The sequence below is a fragment of the Heterocephalus glaber genome, unplaced genomic scaffold (genome assembly GCF_053883595.1).
Source record: "Heterocephalus glaber isolate CG9 unplaced genomic scaffold, H.glaber_assembly_v1.0 deba00001569, whole genome shotgun sequence".
NCBI classification, from domain to species: domain Eukaryota; kingdom Metazoa; phylum Chordata; class Mammalia; order Rodentia; family Bathyergidae; genus Heterocephalus; species Heterocephalus glaber.
The window spans coordinates 3,114,025-3,130,768 of NW_028258354.1; the positions used below are offsets into that span (position 1 = coordinate 3,114,025).

The 16,744-nt window shown below is 57.8% G+C and overlaps 1 protein-coding gene across 3 annotated transcripts in view; it reads left to right on the forward strand.

The window, feature by feature from the left end:
* Lrp1 (LDL receptor related protein 1) overlaps positions 1-16,744 on the forward strand; it is a 77,974-nt gene that overhangs the window by 51,113 nt on the left and 10,117 nt on the right. For all 3 annotated transcript variants that reach the window (XM_087192167.1, XM_087192168.1, XM_004861256.4), the window contains 30 exons: positions 29-158; positions 270-396; positions 702-853; positions 965-1,089; positions 1,393-1,770; positions 2,995-3,184; positions 6,311-6,515; positions 6,764-6,956; positions 7,855-7,980; positions 8,162-8,290; positions 8,497-8,616; positions 8,840-8,953; positions 9,272-9,421; positions 9,497-9,619; positions 9,914-10,030; positions 10,172-10,300; positions 10,581-10,703; positions 10,781-10,921; positions 11,004-11,194; positions 11,983-12,166; positions 12,317-12,402; positions 12,586-12,705; positions 13,250-13,437; positions 13,571-13,776; positions 14,282-14,470; positions 14,992-15,140; positions 15,554-15,647; positions 15,759-15,875; positions 16,067-16,186; positions 16,524-16,646. In XM_087192167.1, coding sequence (XP_087048293.1) covers positions 29-158; positions 270-396; positions 702-853; positions 965-1,089; positions 1,393-1,770; positions 2,995-3,184; positions 6,311-6,515; positions 6,764-6,956; positions 7,855-7,980; positions 8,162-8,290; positions 8,497-8,616; positions 8,840-8,953; positions 9,272-9,421; positions 9,497-9,619; positions 9,914-10,030; positions 10,172-10,300; positions 10,581-10,703; positions 10,781-10,921; positions 11,004-11,194; positions 11,983-12,166; positions 12,317-12,402; positions 12,586-12,705; positions 13,250-13,437; positions 13,571-13,776; positions 14,282-14,470; positions 14,992-15,140; positions 15,554-15,647; positions 15,759-15,875; positions 16,067-16,186; positions 16,524-16,646 — 4,539 coding nt within the window. The remainder of the gene's footprint in view (positions 1-28; positions 159-269; positions 397-701; positions 854-964; positions 1,090-1,392; positions 1,771-2,994; positions 3,185-6,310; positions 6,516-6,763; positions 6,957-7,854; positions 7,981-8,161; positions 8,291-8,496; positions 8,617-8,839; positions 8,954-9,271; positions 9,422-9,496; positions 9,620-9,913; positions 10,031-10,171; positions 10,301-10,580; positions 10,704-10,780; positions 10,922-11,003; positions 11,195-11,982; positions 12,167-12,316; positions 12,403-12,585; positions 12,706-13,249; positions 13,438-13,570; positions 13,777-14,281; positions 14,471-14,991; positions 15,141-15,553; positions 15,648-15,758; positions 15,876-16,066; positions 16,187-16,523; positions 16,647-16,744) is intronic.

A 16,744-nucleotide genomic window follows, 5' to 3' on the forward strand; every position in this document is an offset into this window, starting at 1 on the left:
CTCTGAGCCCCACCAACTTCCTCCTCAGGCAACATCTACTGGACAGACCAAGGTTTTGATGTCATTGAGGTTGCACGGCTCAATGGTTCTTTCCGCTATGTGGTCATCTCCCAGGGTCTAGACAAGCCCCGGGCCATCACTGTCCATCCAGAGAAGGGGTGAGGAGCTGGCTTGGTCTGACCCTGTCACTTTGGCCACAGCCCCACTGATGGGGCTCCATTTCCTGAATGCTGTGGGGATTGACCCTCAGTTCCACTTCCACCCTACAGGTACCTGTTCTGGACTGAGTGGGGTCAGTACCCACGCATTGAGCGGTCACGCCTAGATGGCACAGAACGAGTAGTGCTGGTTAATGTCAGCATCAGCTGGCCCAACGGCATCTCAGTGGACTATCAGGTTTGGATGTGGGCTCAGCGCTGGAGCTGATGGGCTGGATCCCCCAGAGTCTGCCCTGAAGACAAGGGCGGGGGGCAGTCATGGAGTCTTCTAGCCCAGCACCACCCAGGGACAATGGGAGTCACTCAGAAATGAGGAAGGGAGGGATACCTAGGGCTGCATCTCCGAAGGTCAGAGGGCAGTAAGATTTGAAGGAAGCGGGAATGAGGAGGACAGTGAACTGATGGCCTAGTGCAGCCCAAACTCTGGCTGCCACCTGGTGGGGAGTGTGGCCCTGGGGTGCAATGGGTGCCTGTGGCCTGCAGGATGGGAAGCTGTACTGGTGTGATGCCCGGACAGACAAGATCGAGCGCATAGACCTGGAGACCGGTGAGAACCGCGAGGTGGTCCTGTCTAGCAACAACATGGACATGTTTTCAGTGTCTGTGTTTGAGGATTTCATCTACTGGAGTGACAGGTGGGAATCTCTTCTGCCCTTTCCTGGTGTGTATTCACTCCCTGCTGGCTCCATCAATACCCTGTTCTGCCCTGTCCTGCCCTGCCCTACCCTTCCCTTCCCTTCCCCCAGGACTCATGCCAATGGCTCCATCAAGCGTGGGAGCAAAGACAATGCCACAGACTCTGTTCCCCTGAGAACTGGCATTGGAGTACAGCTTAAAGACATCAAAGTCTTCAACCGGGACCGGCAGAAAGGTGAGTCAAAGGAGGGGAGGTGACCAGGGACATCCTGTCCGGGAATACGAGAGGTACAGAGAGGTTGGACCCACAGGGGCATTTTCCAGTGATTCCCAAGCCCCTGGGCTGGGGAGCAGAGGGTGAGATTTAGGACAGATCTACATGTTAGGCACTGGGGTCTCGAGGCTTGTCTGAGCTGAGGATTCTATGGCAGAGGAGGGTCCCACATGGAGCTTCCACCTGAGCCTAAATGACTGAGGCACTTGGTCAAGTGAGCCCTTCCCCAAGGCAGGCCCTGCCCTCTGTCACCCCCTCCTCCAGGCACCAACGTGTGTGCAGTGGCCAATGGTGGCTGCCAGCAGCTGTGTCTGTACCGGGGCAGTGGGCAGCGGGCCTGTGCCTGCGCCCATGGGATGCTGGCAGAAGATGGGGCATCCTGTCGTGAGTATGCTGGCTACCTGCTATACTCGGAGCGCACCATCCTCAAGAGCATCCACCTGTCGGATGAGCGCAACCTCAATGCACCAGTGCAGCCCTTTGAAGACCCTGAGCACATGAAAAATGTCATCGCCTTGGCCTTTGATTACCGAGCAGGCACCTCCCCAGGCACCCCTAATCGTATCTTCTTCAGCGACATCCACTTTGGGAACATCCAGCAAATCAACGACGATGGCTCAGGGAGGACCACGATTGTGGAGAGTAAGCAGACCCTGAGCTTCCCAGGAAGTAGGGGCGAGTTGGCACAGACTCTGAGGCCTCAGGCACCCACTGCTACGTGGTTCTGAATCCTACCTGCCCCAGGTCCCTAACATTGCACCATTGTAGTTACCTGGAAGTTGCTCCCTTCCCTCACTGGGCCTACTTCTGCCCCAGGGCTGCCCAGAGAGGCCAGAGGTCCCCTCACATGAGTGCAGCACTCACACAAGAGGCTGTAGACACTCTGGAGTGTGGGTTTCAGTGCCTTGGGCAGGCTGGCTGCTGTTGCCAGTCCTGGGCTTTCTCCCTTGTGTCAGAAGACAGGATCCCGGATGCTGCTTGTGAAGGCTTAGCTCCCACAGGGGAGTGGCTTGTGCACCACAAGAGAAGTCACAGCCACAATGCTGTCATCACAGGACAGCCTTTCAGCTATTTGGGCCACTATGTCTCTCTGCTTTAAGCTCACTGCCCCAAGTCCTGTGACTCAACTTGTTCTTTCAGCTTCCCTGAGACATTTTCTGCTCCATAAAGTCCTGTCCACATATTTGTTTAAAATTGTCATATCCAGGAGGCTGGGGGTGTTGCTCAACGGTAGAGCGTGTGCTTACATGTGCAAGGCCCTAGGTTCAATCTCTTAACACTGGAAAAAAGAAAAGGAAAGAAAGTAGAATCCCGAGCTAAACTCAATGCTGGCTCGATCCGGAAAGACAGGCAGAAGTGCCCCTCCCTTCAGGCTGTTGCTCAGACTACAGGGCTGTGCAGCCTTTGGGCAGCCACACTGTCATACAGCTGAAAGCTGCTGAAACCCCCATCTTTCTCTCACATTGCCACCATTCTCTCTCTGTGCACTTAGTTCTTTAATGAAGCAGGACACTCACTCCCCAATCCAGCCCAAGTAGGATTCAATTTACTGAAATCCACATTGCACTCAAGTGAGCAGAAGAGCTCCTAAACAGTGTGAGCACACACAAGCCAGGTTGGCCGAGAGCAGGGACTGGGGACAGGGAGAGTGGCCGCAGGTCATTCGGGTGGGTGATATGAGGGTGGTATGGGAGAAGTTGGGGCTTAGCCCCCTGTGCTACACCCTATATGCTCCCCACCCCACACCTCCCCTTCTAACCAAGGAGCGGGCACCCCACATCGTCCTCTTGAGCGCCTACCCAGGCTGCCCCTCTGGCACTGTTCTTTGGCCCCTCCTGACGCACCGCCACTCCTGTCTCTTCACAGACGTGGGCTCTGTGGAAGGCCTGGCTTATCACCGTGGCTGGGACACTCTGTACTGGACAAGCTACACAACGTCCACCATCACCCGTCACACTGTGGACCAGACCCGCCCAGGGGCCTTCGAGCGGGAGACTGTCATCACCATGTCTGGAGATGACCACCCGAGGGCCTTCGTGCTGGATGAGTGCCAGAAGTGAGCCTCGGGCCCAGGGGTGGGAGAGGTGGGCTGAGGGGGTGGCGGAAGCTGCCCCTGGTAGCCCACATAAGGGATTCAGGAGTAGGAGAGGTAGGCTCCAACCCTGCCCCACCCTTCCAGGCTGAGGGGAACCAAGGGGAAGAAGTCAGAGGCTGTGGAGGCTTCTTCTGGCTTTGTGATTGCTTCACTCGTCAGACAGCCACATTCAAGCTGTTAAAATAGGTCTTTGGTGGCTCTAGAACTCAAAGCTTCAGGCAAACAATGCTCACTGAACCCCAGGAATATGGAAGCCCTGGGCTGGGCTTGATGAAATTCCATACCAGGCAGAAAAGTCACAGTCTTGGAAAGTGATGGTGGTGGCAGGGGCCTGCCCACAGTGACCAAGTAGCGGCATGGAGGCAGCAGCTGGCGCGGCCCCTGGAAGTAGAAAAGACAAGGAACGTCAACTGGATTGGAGAAGGGCTTTGGGCAAGAGCCTGGGGGACGGAAAGCCGAAGGCAGGGAGGGATGGAGAGGGTCCTCCCCACTCTGATGGCTGGGAAAGCCGGAGTCAGGTTGCAGAGCAGTCAGAGCACACGCTGGGAAGGACGTGGGAGAAAACACCCTGTGGTGGGTCCCCCAGGAGTCCACCCACAGTCTCGGCCTGCTCTCGCCCCCTGTGTGGGCCTTTAATGAGCCAACCCCTTGCCATAGCAATCCTGGCCCATGTGTGAGCAAAACTTTTTTTCTGTGATTCAGCAGCCTTTGGAGTGTTTTCACAAAGCTTTACTAGGAAACTAAGGGACAAACAAAACCCAAAAGCAACTACATAGAAACGGTGAGTGTACTAAGCCAAATTCCTCACCCTGATGTGACTCAAGTCCAGCCTCAGCCGGCCTGCCTGGCCCAGCTGACCCAGCACAAGAGCCCTCTGTTCCCTCCGGCCCCAGCCCGTCTGGCACATAGGGCCACGACTGACCACAAAGATCCAAGCTCCTCTGCCATGACCCTTGATGACCTCACCTGTCTGAGGCTGGCCCCAGGGCCTGTTGCTCATGACCCTGGAACCTCTGTGGATGGACCAACATGCCTGGTCCCCTGCTATCCCAAGGGAGGACCAATCCCTGTGGTTGCCCACTGAGTTCCTTTCCTCTGAGCTCAGGAAGTAAGTGCCTTTGAAAACCTGGGATGTGCCAGTAATCCAGTAGGAAATGAGAGATAGGATCCTGCCTCAGGGATATCGGCTTCAACTCTGGATGAGACAGCTGGGAGCCTGGAGACTGTGCCAGGAACCTGCCCAGATCTGAGAGATGCCTGGAGTGTGCTAGAGCACATGAGTGTGCAGGGCACAGGGTACCCAAGGAGAAAGAGTAGGACTGTCGGAGCCAGTGTGGACCAGAGTGAAGGACGGGGGTGAGCAGAGGCTTGGCCCATAACACTTCCTCCTGAGCCTGCCCTGAAGCTGGCCTGGGCACTGGTGGCCAGGGAACCCACAGCCCACCACCCTCCCGCTGCCGACTGCCTCCCCAGGAAAGCCTTCCTCTCCCTCCCACCACCTTCTCGAAGAGCACTTTTACCAAACTCCGAACCCAGAGTTGCACCCGTCTACACATGTAAGAGTTCGTTGACCATAGGAATAAAGCCACTTCCCACTGTGACTGTGACCTGCCTGGCCCCAGGGTGTGGAAGTCCCTGGTAGGAACTGAGAAGTCAAGTCCAGGCCTTTCAAGTCAAGGAAGAAAACTGTAGCTACTCCCCAGGACACCTGTCTTTTCTCATGTGGCCTGGAGGGAGATGTCACCTCCCTCCAGACTCCCATCCTGACTCCATTAGCACCGAGAAGCCCTGTGCCTTCTCCAGAATGAGGCCTTCACAACCAGAGTCATGTCCTCAGGACCTCTTGGCAGCTCAGGAGCAGCCAGTGCCTCCCTAGAGAACAAGATGTGGCACTTTCCTATATGGGCCTAGCAAATAGCTCATCTGAGATGCAGAGCCTCTAGGGATGGGAGTAAAAAGAGTTAGACCTAGAGGGGTTCAGGGACACTGTTTACCAGCTGGAGGACAATCTGTGACATCGGAGAATCAGCAAGGCAGAGGCAGCAGGGATGGGGGCCAGGGCAAGTCCTGGAGAGAACTGGAGGATGGGACCCACCTTTGTGTCCTTGAATGGCCCTCACAATCCAGGGTGCACAAGGACCACCTTAGGAGCCTGGAAGGTGCTGGTTCCCCAGCACACCCCAGGCCCAGGTGAATGTGAATCTTAGGGAACAAAGGCCTAGGACTCACCATCTAGGCAGGTCATCTGAGGACACACTGTCACACTGTGCTGTGCTTATGGCCCCTTAGGTCTCCCACATCTGTCCCAAGACTTACCACCACCATGAGAGCCACACAGTGTGTCTGGGGGCTGGCCGTGCCCTTCACCCCCTATACCCTGAGGAGGCTTCAGAGTCAGAGCTAGCACAAGGCAGGGCTGGGGCTCAACTGCAAATATATAGAGGCCTTAACTTACAGAGAAGGAGATTCTTGAGGTCTCGAGGATGTGATTCATGTAGGTCCAAGATAAGTCTGGGCTCAACCAGATGATTAGGAAAAGAGCCAGCTTCACATAGAAAGAAGAGAGCAGTTAAGGATAAACTTATAGAAAACACTTACATAATACTTCTCATCTGTCATTACAACGGATATGAACTTACTTAATTCTCACAATCTCTCTGCAAGGCAGGAGTATTAGCCCCTCTTCACAGAGGAGGACACTGAGGCACCAGGGTTAAGTAAGTTGCCTTAGGGCACCAGCAGTAAGGGTGGAGCCAGGGTTGGAACCTGAGAGCCTGACTCAGGCTCTTGTATGTTCTCATCTCAGCAAACCCAAGTGGTTGTTTCACAGACACTGCACTGTGTGTGTGCTCACACCACATGCACACATGGTGAATCAGACCCAGCCACGTACTCCATGGACTGCGCAGTGGCCAGGCTCTTCCTGGGCACTGGGGCAGGGTTGGCCTCTGCTCTGGGGTTGCCATGCAGCAAGGTCTGGGGCACCCCAGACTGACCCCTAGGTCCTAGTTGTCTATACTGCTGACCTGTGTCCTCCAAAGCAGACTGCAGCTCTGCCTCCTGATTCCTGTGTCCCTCTGCCCCCAGCCTGATGTTCTGGACCAACTGGAACGAGCAGCACCCGAGCATCATGCGTGCAGCCCTGTCTGGAGCCAATGTCCTGACCCTGATTGAGAAGGACATCCGCACACCCAACGGCCTGGCCATTGACCACCGAGCTGAGAAGCTCTACTTCTCCGATGCCACCCTGGACAAGATCGAGCGGTGCGAGTATGACGGCTCCCACCGCTATGTGAGTCTTTGGGGTGGCAGGCTGTATGCAGGAGGCTGGGGCCAGGGTGTGGCTAGTCTGCCAGGCACAGAGCACCAGGAAGGGAGGTGTGGCATGGTAGGAAGAGTGGGAGGAGGTGAGGAGTCCTGGCCTTGAGCAGCCCTTGTCCATCAGGGCCTGGTGTGACTTCCCAGGCCCCTGCCACCAGCTGCAGTGGTAAAGCTGGGTAAGAGACTTAGCAGTACTGTGACAACGCTATGGGCTTACAGGTGATCCTGAAGTCAGAGCCAGTCCACCCCTTTGGACTGGCTGTGTATGGAGAGCACATCTTCTGGACCGACTGGGTACGGCGGGCAGTGCAGCGGGCCAACAAGTACGTGGGCAGCGACATGAAGCTGCTGCGCGTGGACATCCCCCAGCAGCCCATGGGCATCATCGCCGTGGCCAATGACACGAACAGCTGTGAGTGGGGCCACTGCCACCAGCCTTGTCCTGCTCGCTGTGCTGCACATATATGCACACACACACGCACGCGCGCGCACGCACACAGGCCTGGCCTTGCTTTTCTGGGCCTCCACCATACAGGCATACACCTCTACCCATCTTTGCCCCCAGGAAACTCCAAATTACTACTGTACTCCAGCCCCCAAGACACCTGTGCATGCACATAGTGAACTTGGCACTCACCTGGGCCTGCCTCATCAACAGCATGCGCACACACATTCATATTACCCATGCTCCTAAGGACTCATCACATCCTTGGACTCCCCACCACTACATGCCTTGATAATTCCTCCCACCCGGAGCCACCATACATCCCAGAACCGGTCACAACATCATGCCAGGTGCTGCCTGCACCCATTCTCAGCCTATATTGGGCCTGGCTGACCAAGCCTCCTACCCTCACCCTGCCTGCTACAGATCCACAGCTTTTCCAAGCCTCTCACCTGCTCCTCATGCATGCAGGTCTTGCACTGTACACATAATCTCAAAGACTCCTTGCAGGTTGCACATGCCCGTAATCCCAGCACTCTGGGTGGCTGAGGAACATCTCAAGTTTGAGCCCAGCCTGGGCAACTTAATGACTTGGTGAGACCCTGTCTCAAAAAAAAGGCTCCTTACACTGGGATTTCCCTGAGATGTACCTCAGAGCCCACAGCACCCCACTAATGAACACAGAGACCCTCAGCCTCACCATCCCCAATACCCTGCTCCCAGCCCTCCCAAGGCAGCCCTCCCTGCTGCAGTGAGCCACTGTCCCTGGTGCGACTGCAGACTCAGGAGCGCTGGGTGGGGGCACCTTGGGTGTGTGCTCAGCAAGGAACACTCTTCAGCCTGTGGGCACCCTGTTCCTGCCCAGGTGAACTCTCTCCTTGCCGCGTCAACAATGGGGGCTGCCAGGACCTATGCCTGCTCACTCACCAAGGCCATGTCAACTGCTCCTGCCGAGGGGGCAGAGTCCTGCAGGAGGACCTCACCTGCCGAGGTGAGGGGGCAAGGAGGGCTGCTGAGGGACCTGGGCACAAACAGGAGAGCTGCTCCCAGCCCAGGCCGCAAAGCCTTTTGCCCAGGAAAGGCTAACAATGACCCTAGTCGCTGGGGGGAGAAGAGAACTGGGATTTGGGCCAGGGCCCCGGGTCATGAAGCTCCCTTGCCTTCCTCCTTAGCGGTGAATTCCTCTTGCCGAGCACAAGATGAGTTTGAGTGTGCCAATGGTGAATGCATCAACTTCAGCCTTACATGCGACGGTGTCTCCCACTGCAAGGACAAGTCCGATGAGAAGCCGTCTTACTGTAGTAAGGAGCCCACTCCAGCCCCTCCTCTCCCAGGCCCCTGGCCCCCGCATGACCCAGCCCCCAGCCTGAGAAGGTCTTGGAGCTCTTGAAGTGTAGAACCACCATTCTCTTGAAGCAGGCTCATAGCAGGGGACTGAACACAGGCATACTGGTCACCAGAGGCAGCCCCTTCGCTGCACCTGCAGTGACCACTCCCTCTCCTCCAGACTCTCGCCGCTGCAAGAAGACTTTCCGCCAGTGCAACAATGGGCGCTGTGTGTCCAACATGCTGTGGTGCAATGGGGCAGATGACTGCGGGGACGGCTCTGACGAGATTCCCTGCAACAGTGAGTGGGATGCTCGGGCACCCTGGCGGGCCTCAGACCTCACCCTCGTTTGAACCTGAGCCTCCACTCCTCAGCCCGGCTGTCCTTAGTGCCCAAGGCATCTGGTTTGGGGTACTCCGAAGATGGGCAGGGCAGGTGATTTGGGCCGGGGGCTCTGTCCTGGACCCTCCTGGCCCCCACAGAGAGAACTGTGGCCTGACGGTCCTCGGTGGTGCTGTTCTAGAAACAGCATGTGGTGCAGGCGAATTCCGCTGCCGGGACGGGACCTGCATCGGGAACTCCAGCCGCTGCAACCAGTTTGTGGACTGTGAAGATGCCTCGGACGAGATGAACTGCAGTGAGTGCCTCCTGCACCTCACGCCGATGCTCTCACCTGCCCCTTCTGCTTCGGGCCCTTGTGCCCCTGCCCCGTGCCCTCCTGGCCCTCCCTCTGCCCCTCCGTGGTAGCTTCCATCCCCCCAGGTTTTGTTCCTGTTCCTCCTCCCGCTCCTGGACTCCCCTGGGATTCAGAGAGGGGGCAGATGGCGTGGGCAGCCCCTCAGTCTAAGGGCACTCTTCAGCTTTCTGTGGCACAGCAAGGCACATGGGGCTACCAAATGCCCCAGGAGGGTGCTCCAGAGGGAACTGGTATCACCCCAACCCCCCCTTCACCCAGGTGCCACCGACTGCAGCAGCTACTTCCGTCTGGGCGTGAAGGGTGTGCTCTTCCAGCCCTGCGAGCGGACCTCCCTCTGCTATGCGCCCAGCTGGGTGTGCGATGGTGCCAATGACTGCGGAGACTACAGTGACGAGCGTGACTGCCCAGGTCAGCCACCGGCCTCTGCGTGGTGGGTAGTGGCATCGGGGCTAGCAGAGGCCTCACACCTCCCTCACCCCCCAGGTGTGAAGCGCCCCAAATGCCCCCTCAATTACTTTGCCTGCCCCAGTGGGCGGTGCATCCCCATGAGTTGGACCTGTGACAAGGAGGACGACTGTGAGCATGGCGAGGACGAGACCCACTGCAGTGAGTGACCATGGGACCCCACTGAGCTGGAGCCCAGAGCACCTGTGGCCCAGGCTTTGCCATAGAACTAAAACCCTGGCTGGGCCCCACCTCTGAGTGCCCCCAGGAGGTGCCCCCCTTGGAGAGGGGGTCCCAGGGCTTTCTACCACGCCTCACAGCCTAGACCCTCAGGGCTGATCCCCCACACAGAGGTGCTGTGGGTGTCTCTCCTGTCCTTGCCTGGCATCTGCCTGCCCCTTGAGTGCCATCCCTGCCACTCACCCCATGTCTGACTACATCTTCCGACTGCCCCAGACAAGTTCTGCTCAGAGGCCCAGTTTGAGTGCCAGAACCATCGCTGCATCTCCAAGCAGTGGCTGTGTGATGGCAGCGATGACTGTGGGGACGGCTCTGACGAGGCAGCTCACTGTGGTGAGGAGTGGCCAGAGCCAGGCAGGGGAAGGTGCCCAGGGAGGGATGTGTACCCGCGCCCACACACGCGCGGCAGAGGGACCCCACCACCGTGGGATGTGTCACCACAGCTGCCTGGCCCTGCTCTGCCTCCCCCCACAGAAGGCAAGACGTGCGGCCCCTCCTCCTTCTCCTGCCCTGGCACCCACATGTGCGTCCCCGAGCGCTGGCTCTGTGATGGTGACAAGGACTGTGCTGACGGCGCGGATGAAAGCATCTCAGCCGGCTGCTGTAAGTGGCAGGGTCATAAGGCGTAGGGCAGGGGTGACAGCAAATGACCACAGTCTCACTTTCCAGATGGGGAAACTGAGGTCTGGAAGAGGAAGTGCCTCAGTGGGGGTCACACAATTAGAACAGAGCCATCGCTTCAGCTCACTCACCCAGACTCCCCTCCAGTGCTCTGCCCATTCTACCACTCAGACCACAGAGAGGCCAGGGTAGGGGACAGTCGGCAGCTGGCGGGCCAGGGGCTGGTGGGGCAGGGCTGAGGGGCCTCCACCTCTGTCCGCAGTGTACAACAGCACCTGCGATGACCGTGAGTTCATGTGCCAGAACCACCAGTGCATCCCCAAGCATTTTGTGTGTGACCATGACCGTGACTGTGCAGACGGCTCTGACGAGTCCCCTGAGTGTGGTGAGCCCCGGGGCCGAGGTGGGAGGTGGCAGTGCCTGGGCACCAGGCCCCAACCTCACTGCCCCTCCTTCCCCCAGAGTACCCAACCTGTGGCTCCAGTGAGTTCCGCTGTGCCAACGGGCGCTGTCTGAGCTCCCGCCAGTGGGAGTGTGACGGTGAGAACGACTGCCACGACCAGAGCGACGAGGCGCCCAGGAATCCACACTGCACCAGCCCAGGTGGGCCTGACACATGGCTCCTCTCTCTCCCTTTTCCTCACCTGCCCGCAGCCCACTGACCTGCCACCTCTGCCCTCCACAGAGCACAAGTGCAACGCCTCCTCGCAGTTCCTGTGCAGCAGCGGGCGCTGTGTGGCCGAGGTGCTGCTCTGCAATGGCCAGGACGACTGTGGCGATGGCTCTGATGAGCGCAGCTGCCACGTCAACGAGTGTCTCAGCCGCAAGCTCAGTGGCTGCAGCCAGGACTGCGAGGACCTCAAGATCGGCTTCAAGGTGGGCCCAGCCCCTGGGTGGGAGTTCCCACATCCCAGACGTAGCCAGAACTCCTTGCTGCATCCATCATCCATTCATCCATCCAGTGTTTTGTTTTATGGGTTTTTTTTTTTTCTTTGAACATTTATTCTACCGGGGCTCTATGGCTACAGCAGTGAACAGACAGAAGTCTCTGCTGGGTTCTGCATCTATCTGGAAAGCAGTCAGCAGGGTTATCTGCTGATGGATGAGATAAGGGCTGTGAGAGAAGGAGTGAGGATGTCAGGCAGATAACATATGCAGGTCTGGAGTTCAAGGCACAGGCCCAGCCTAGAGGGAGAGTTGTCACCCTAGAGATGCTTTTTAAATCTATGAGCGTTGATCCAGTCCCCAAGAAAGTGAGTGTAGATAGCAAAGAGGAGGTCCAAAGCTGAGCGTGCTAAGTGGCCCCGGGCCCTGAGGGGCTTAGAGATTTAGGGAAGCAGCAGAAGTGCTTGGGAAGGAGCAGCTGCTGAGGTGGGAGGACAGCCAAGTGAAGACAGTATTTCCAGGGGACAGCAAGCCAGCCCTGTCCTGCTCACAGGGCACCTGTGGGCAGCTGGGGCATTAGCCTCTGGGTGCAGAAACATCCCTCGACATGTGGTTCTTGTGGGCATGAAGGCCAGACTGCTGGCTGGGTGGGCTCAGCACCTGTCTGTTGCCTCCTCTCCTGGCAAGGCAGGCCCAGGAGAGTTCCTGACCCCGGCTTTCCAGCGGGGAAGGCCAAGACTCCTGCCACATCCCCACCCCAAGTCTCCCTGCGCTTGCAGTGCCGCTGTCGCCCTGGCTTCCGGCTGAAGGACGATGGCCGGACATGCGCCGATGTGGATGAGTGCAGCACCACCTTCCCCTGCAGCCAGCGTTGCATCAACACCCATGGCAGCTACAAGTGTCTGTGTGTGGAGGGCTACGCGCCCCGAGGTGGCGACCCCCACAGCTGCAAAGCTGTGACCGGTGAGACAGGCACTTGGAGGGCATGAGATAGCCCAGGGAGCGGGGGCTGTGGAGGGAGAACTGGGATGACAGAGTTTAAGACAGGCTGGGGGACCAGGGCTGCTAGAATGTGCCTCAGCCAGAAGCTGAGCCTAAGTCCCCCACTTTCAGATGAGGAGCCATTTCTCATCTTTGCCAACCGGTACTACCTGCGCAAGCTCAACCTAGACGGCTCCAATTACACACTGCTTAAGCAGGTACTGGAACCAGCCCACTCCCTCCTGCCAGACTGCCTGGGCCAAGTACATCTCCCCACATGGGCCCACGGTCATCCCACTACAGCCAGCCCCCTCCTGACTCCACAGTCATCCCTCCCTCATGCAAAAGTGTCCCTGATGCCACAGCTTTCTCCTTCCACTCCCCCAACTCCCCAAATCCAGGGCCTAAACAATGCTGTCGCCTTGGACTTTGACTATCGAGAGCAGATGATTTACTGGACAGATGTGACAACCCAGGGCAGCATGATCCGAAGGATGCACCTGAATGGGAGCAATGTGCAGGTGAGGCACGAGGGCAGCCCCTCCTCCACTGACACAGTGGGAACCCTAAAGCTGTAAACCCTGCAGCCCCTCAGGATGGCTCCCTGTTTTAAAGTCATCTCCTGTTTCCTGCTCCTATCTACCAAAGTTACTTCCCTCTCCCCTCTCTGCTGAGCCACCTCATGATTCTGTTCATTCTAGTTTCTCTCTCCTACAAACCTGGTGTGTGAGAACTGGGAGGTTTTTCTTGCCCTTCCCTCACTGCCCTCCCCAGGTCTCCCTAGTTATCAGGAAGTCCCTCTTATGTTTGACCTTGCTTCTACCTGTGCTCCAGGCACCATGAGGCTTGGGTGTGGTCTTGCCCATCTAGAGACCCTTTTCCTGGAGGCCCTGCTGACACCTTTTAGTGTCAGGCCCGGGGTTGCGGTTTTACATCATGGACCTAACAAGGGTAGGAGAGGGAGCTCTACCCACCTTACAGGGGTGGGGGGAAGCTGGGTCTCAGAGCAGCTAAGGGTTCTACCCAGGTCACCCCGGTCTCCCTCTTCCTTGCCCCTGCCTGCAGGTCCTGCATCGGACCGGCCTCAGCAACCCAGATGGACTGGCTGTGGACTGGGTGGGTGGCAACCTGTACTGGTGTGACAAAGGCCGGGACACCATCGAAGTGTCTAAGCTCAACGGGGCCTATCGGACGGTGCTGGTCAGCTCTGGCCTCCGTGAGCCCAGGGCTCTGGTCGTGGATGTGCAGAATGGGTATGTGGACAAGGGGGGAGGGGGGTCCCTGAAAACAGGTGGTACCCTCAGACATCCCAGTGCAGCCTCCCTGCGTGTTCCCAGTAGGACCTGTCACTGGGCCTCTCAGGCTCACTGCCCACCCACCTGCCAGGTACTTGTACTGGACAGACTGGGGTGACCACTCACTGATCGGCCGGATTGGCATGGATGGGTCCAGCCGCAGTGTCATTGTAGACACCAAGATCACATGGCCTAATGGTCTGACCCTGGACTATGTCACTGAGCGCATCTATTGGGCCGACGCCCGAGAGGACTACATTGAGTTTGCCAGCCTGGATGGGTCCAATCGCCATGTCGGTTAGTGTGTCTCTGATACTACCAAGCACAGCAGGCCTGGGGGATGTGGGTCTGGAGTGACAGGGGATCAGGTTTGGAGGGCCAAAGTGGACATAAAAGCCGCAGGGCATGGTGTAAGGACAACACCCATGGCGGTGTGGGGATTCAGAGTACTCAGGTGCTTCCATGGACTGGCTCAGGCATGAGGCCACTGTCCACCTCCGTGGGGAAGGAGAAGGAGAAGCCATTCCCCGGTGCAGCTCAGGATGGCAGCCCCAAGGGAGGTGGGGATGGAGGCCTGGGGTGGGAGCTGCAGTGCACCTTACTTCCTGAATGAAACCATTGACTGCTGTAGAGCAGGAACTTGCTGTTGGACAGTCTGCCACTCATCAGCTGTGTGGCTTTTGGAAGCCACAGAATCATCTGGAACAGAGGCTCATGCCCATCTTGTAGGGTTGTGGTGGGGGTAAAGGTGATCAGATGGGCAAGGCACCAACCACCACTGTGCCTGCTCCCCACCTTGCAGTGCTGAGCCAAGACATCCCACATATCTTTGCACTGACCTTGTTTGAGGACTATGTCTACTGGACCGACTGGGAGACAAAGTCCATCAACCGAGCCCACAAGACCACAGGCGCCAACAAGACGCTCCTCATCAGCACACTGCACCGGCCCATGGACTTGCATGTCTTTCATGCCCTTCGCCAGCCAGACGGTAAGCAAGCAAGAGGCAGAAGGTGGGGTTAAGATGTCCAGCCAGCAGTTCCCGTTCATCTCCCCTCCAGCATTGACTGCGCACTCCTTGCCAGGCACTGGGAGATTCTGGAGGGTGTAGACAGGATACAGTTGGGTTCTCCAGAGCTTCACCACGTGCTGGTTCCCCCCTGGAGTCCCATGGCAGCAGAGCCCCAATCCCAGTCAAGGAGCTGAGAGAAGGGCAGGTTGGAGTGCAGAGCAGAGAGGTGGGACCAGAAGGCAGCCAGGGGTGGTGAGGGTGGGCACAGAGGGTGTGAGCTTCAGGCCTGGCCTGTCCACTCCTGCTCAGGCTTCAGCTCCCTCCCATAAGAGGCAGATTTAGGTCCACCATGCCTCTGCCCAGGACAGACTGGGCCCGGCAGCCTTTGACTGCCAGCAGCTATTCCAAGTAAGTGCTGCCATTGGTGCCAGAGGCCAGCAGCCTGGGGAGTCAGAAGCCAGGCCCCACTGGCTGCCTCTCACTCGCTCTTTCTCTGGCAGTGCCTAATCACCCCTGTAAGGTCAACAATGGTGGCTGTAGCAACCTGTGCCTGCTGTCCCCTGGCGGGGGTCACAAGTGTGCCTGCCCTACCAATTTCTACCTGGGTGGTGATGGGCGCACCTGTGTATCCAACTGCACCGCAAGTCAGGTGAGGCTGTCAGCTAGGTCTCCATTCCTCTGACCCCTCACACCAGTACCCCTAGGCCTCCTTGGACCCCAGCACTTGCTCTGATGTCCTCACACATCTGGTTCTCTCACACTAACACCCCGCATTTCTTGCCTACCTCTTGTCTCCCCACAGCCATATTTTTACACCTGTCACCACACACAGACATCCCCACCCCTAACCGGCACTGTTCCTGACCAGTCCCCCAGTCCTGACCTCTACACCCCTGCCGCACATGCCCTTCCTGCATTCATTGTGCCCCAACTCCTGTTCAACTCTACCTCCCCCCAAACACCCTGACACCGCCACGCCTTTGAACATCCCAGCCTCTCAAAAGAAAAGCTCCTGAGTTCTCCAGAGTCCACCAACCCCTCTTGCTCTCCCCTGTCCTCCAGTTTGTGTGCAAGAATGACAAGTGCATCCCCTTCTGGTGGAAATGTGACACCGAGGACGACTGCGGGGACCACTCAGACGAGCCTGCAGACTGTCGTGAGTGCCCAGGGTGCAGGTGGCTGCCAGAGAGCAGAGGCTGTGGTGCTAGGGACTGTCACGCCACACTGAGCCCTGCTCTTCTGATGCTGAGGCTCCTGTTCCCTGCAGCCGAGTTCAAGTGCCGCCCAGGACAGTTCCAGTGCTCGACAGGCATCTGTACAAACCCTGCCTTCATCTGCGATGGCGACAATGACTGCCAGGACAACAGCGATGAGGCCAATTGTGGTAAGCGCTGCTCGGGACTTTCCCAAGACTTGGAGGTTTCAAGAGCAAGAAGCTGCAGCCAGCAGTGCTTGCTCTCCAGGCTGGATTCCACCGCTTACAGCCCCCAGCCCACACCCTGCACTGGGGGAATGAGGCCCCTCGCTCCCCTGAGTTCCCAGTCTGCCATTTGTGACCTGCCCCTCACCCCACAGACATCCACGTCTGCTTGCCCAGTCAGTTCAAATGCACCAATACCAACCGCTGCATTCCTGGCATCTTCCGCTGCAATGGCCAGGACAACTGTGGAGATGGCGAGGACGAGAGGGACTGCCGTGAGTGCCCGAGGCCACACAAAGGAGAGCGGGGGCCGGGGAGCGGCGCGGACCCAGGGTGGACATGGAATCCGCAGTGCTCCAAGAGCTACTTGGGTTCCTAGCTTGAGTTACATAAATCACATAAATAACCTGGTTTGCCCATAAAAAGCATCATGCTTGGCATGGAGATATTGCCGGTCTAGAAAACTAATGCACCAGAATTGCAGAAAAAATCATTCCTTCCCCCTAGGAAATTGCTAGTCAGAGCAGGCAGGGCTTGGAGGAGGGGGAAGACAGTGACCTCCAGCTGGGAGGGCCTTGAGAGGAGGCCCTCACTTTGCCACTCACCCTGCAGCGGAGGTGACCTGTGCCCCCAACCAGTTCCAGTGCTCCATCACCAAACGCTGCATCCCCCGCGTCTGGGTCTGCGACAGGGACAATGACTGTGTGGATGGCAGTGACGAACCGGCCAACTGCAGTGAGTTGCCTAGCACTCCTGGGGAGCCCCCTTCCCCGAAGTGTCTGCTGCCGCTGCCACCCCCCGGCCCACTCCTGAAAGAGGCCTCACCCTGCCCC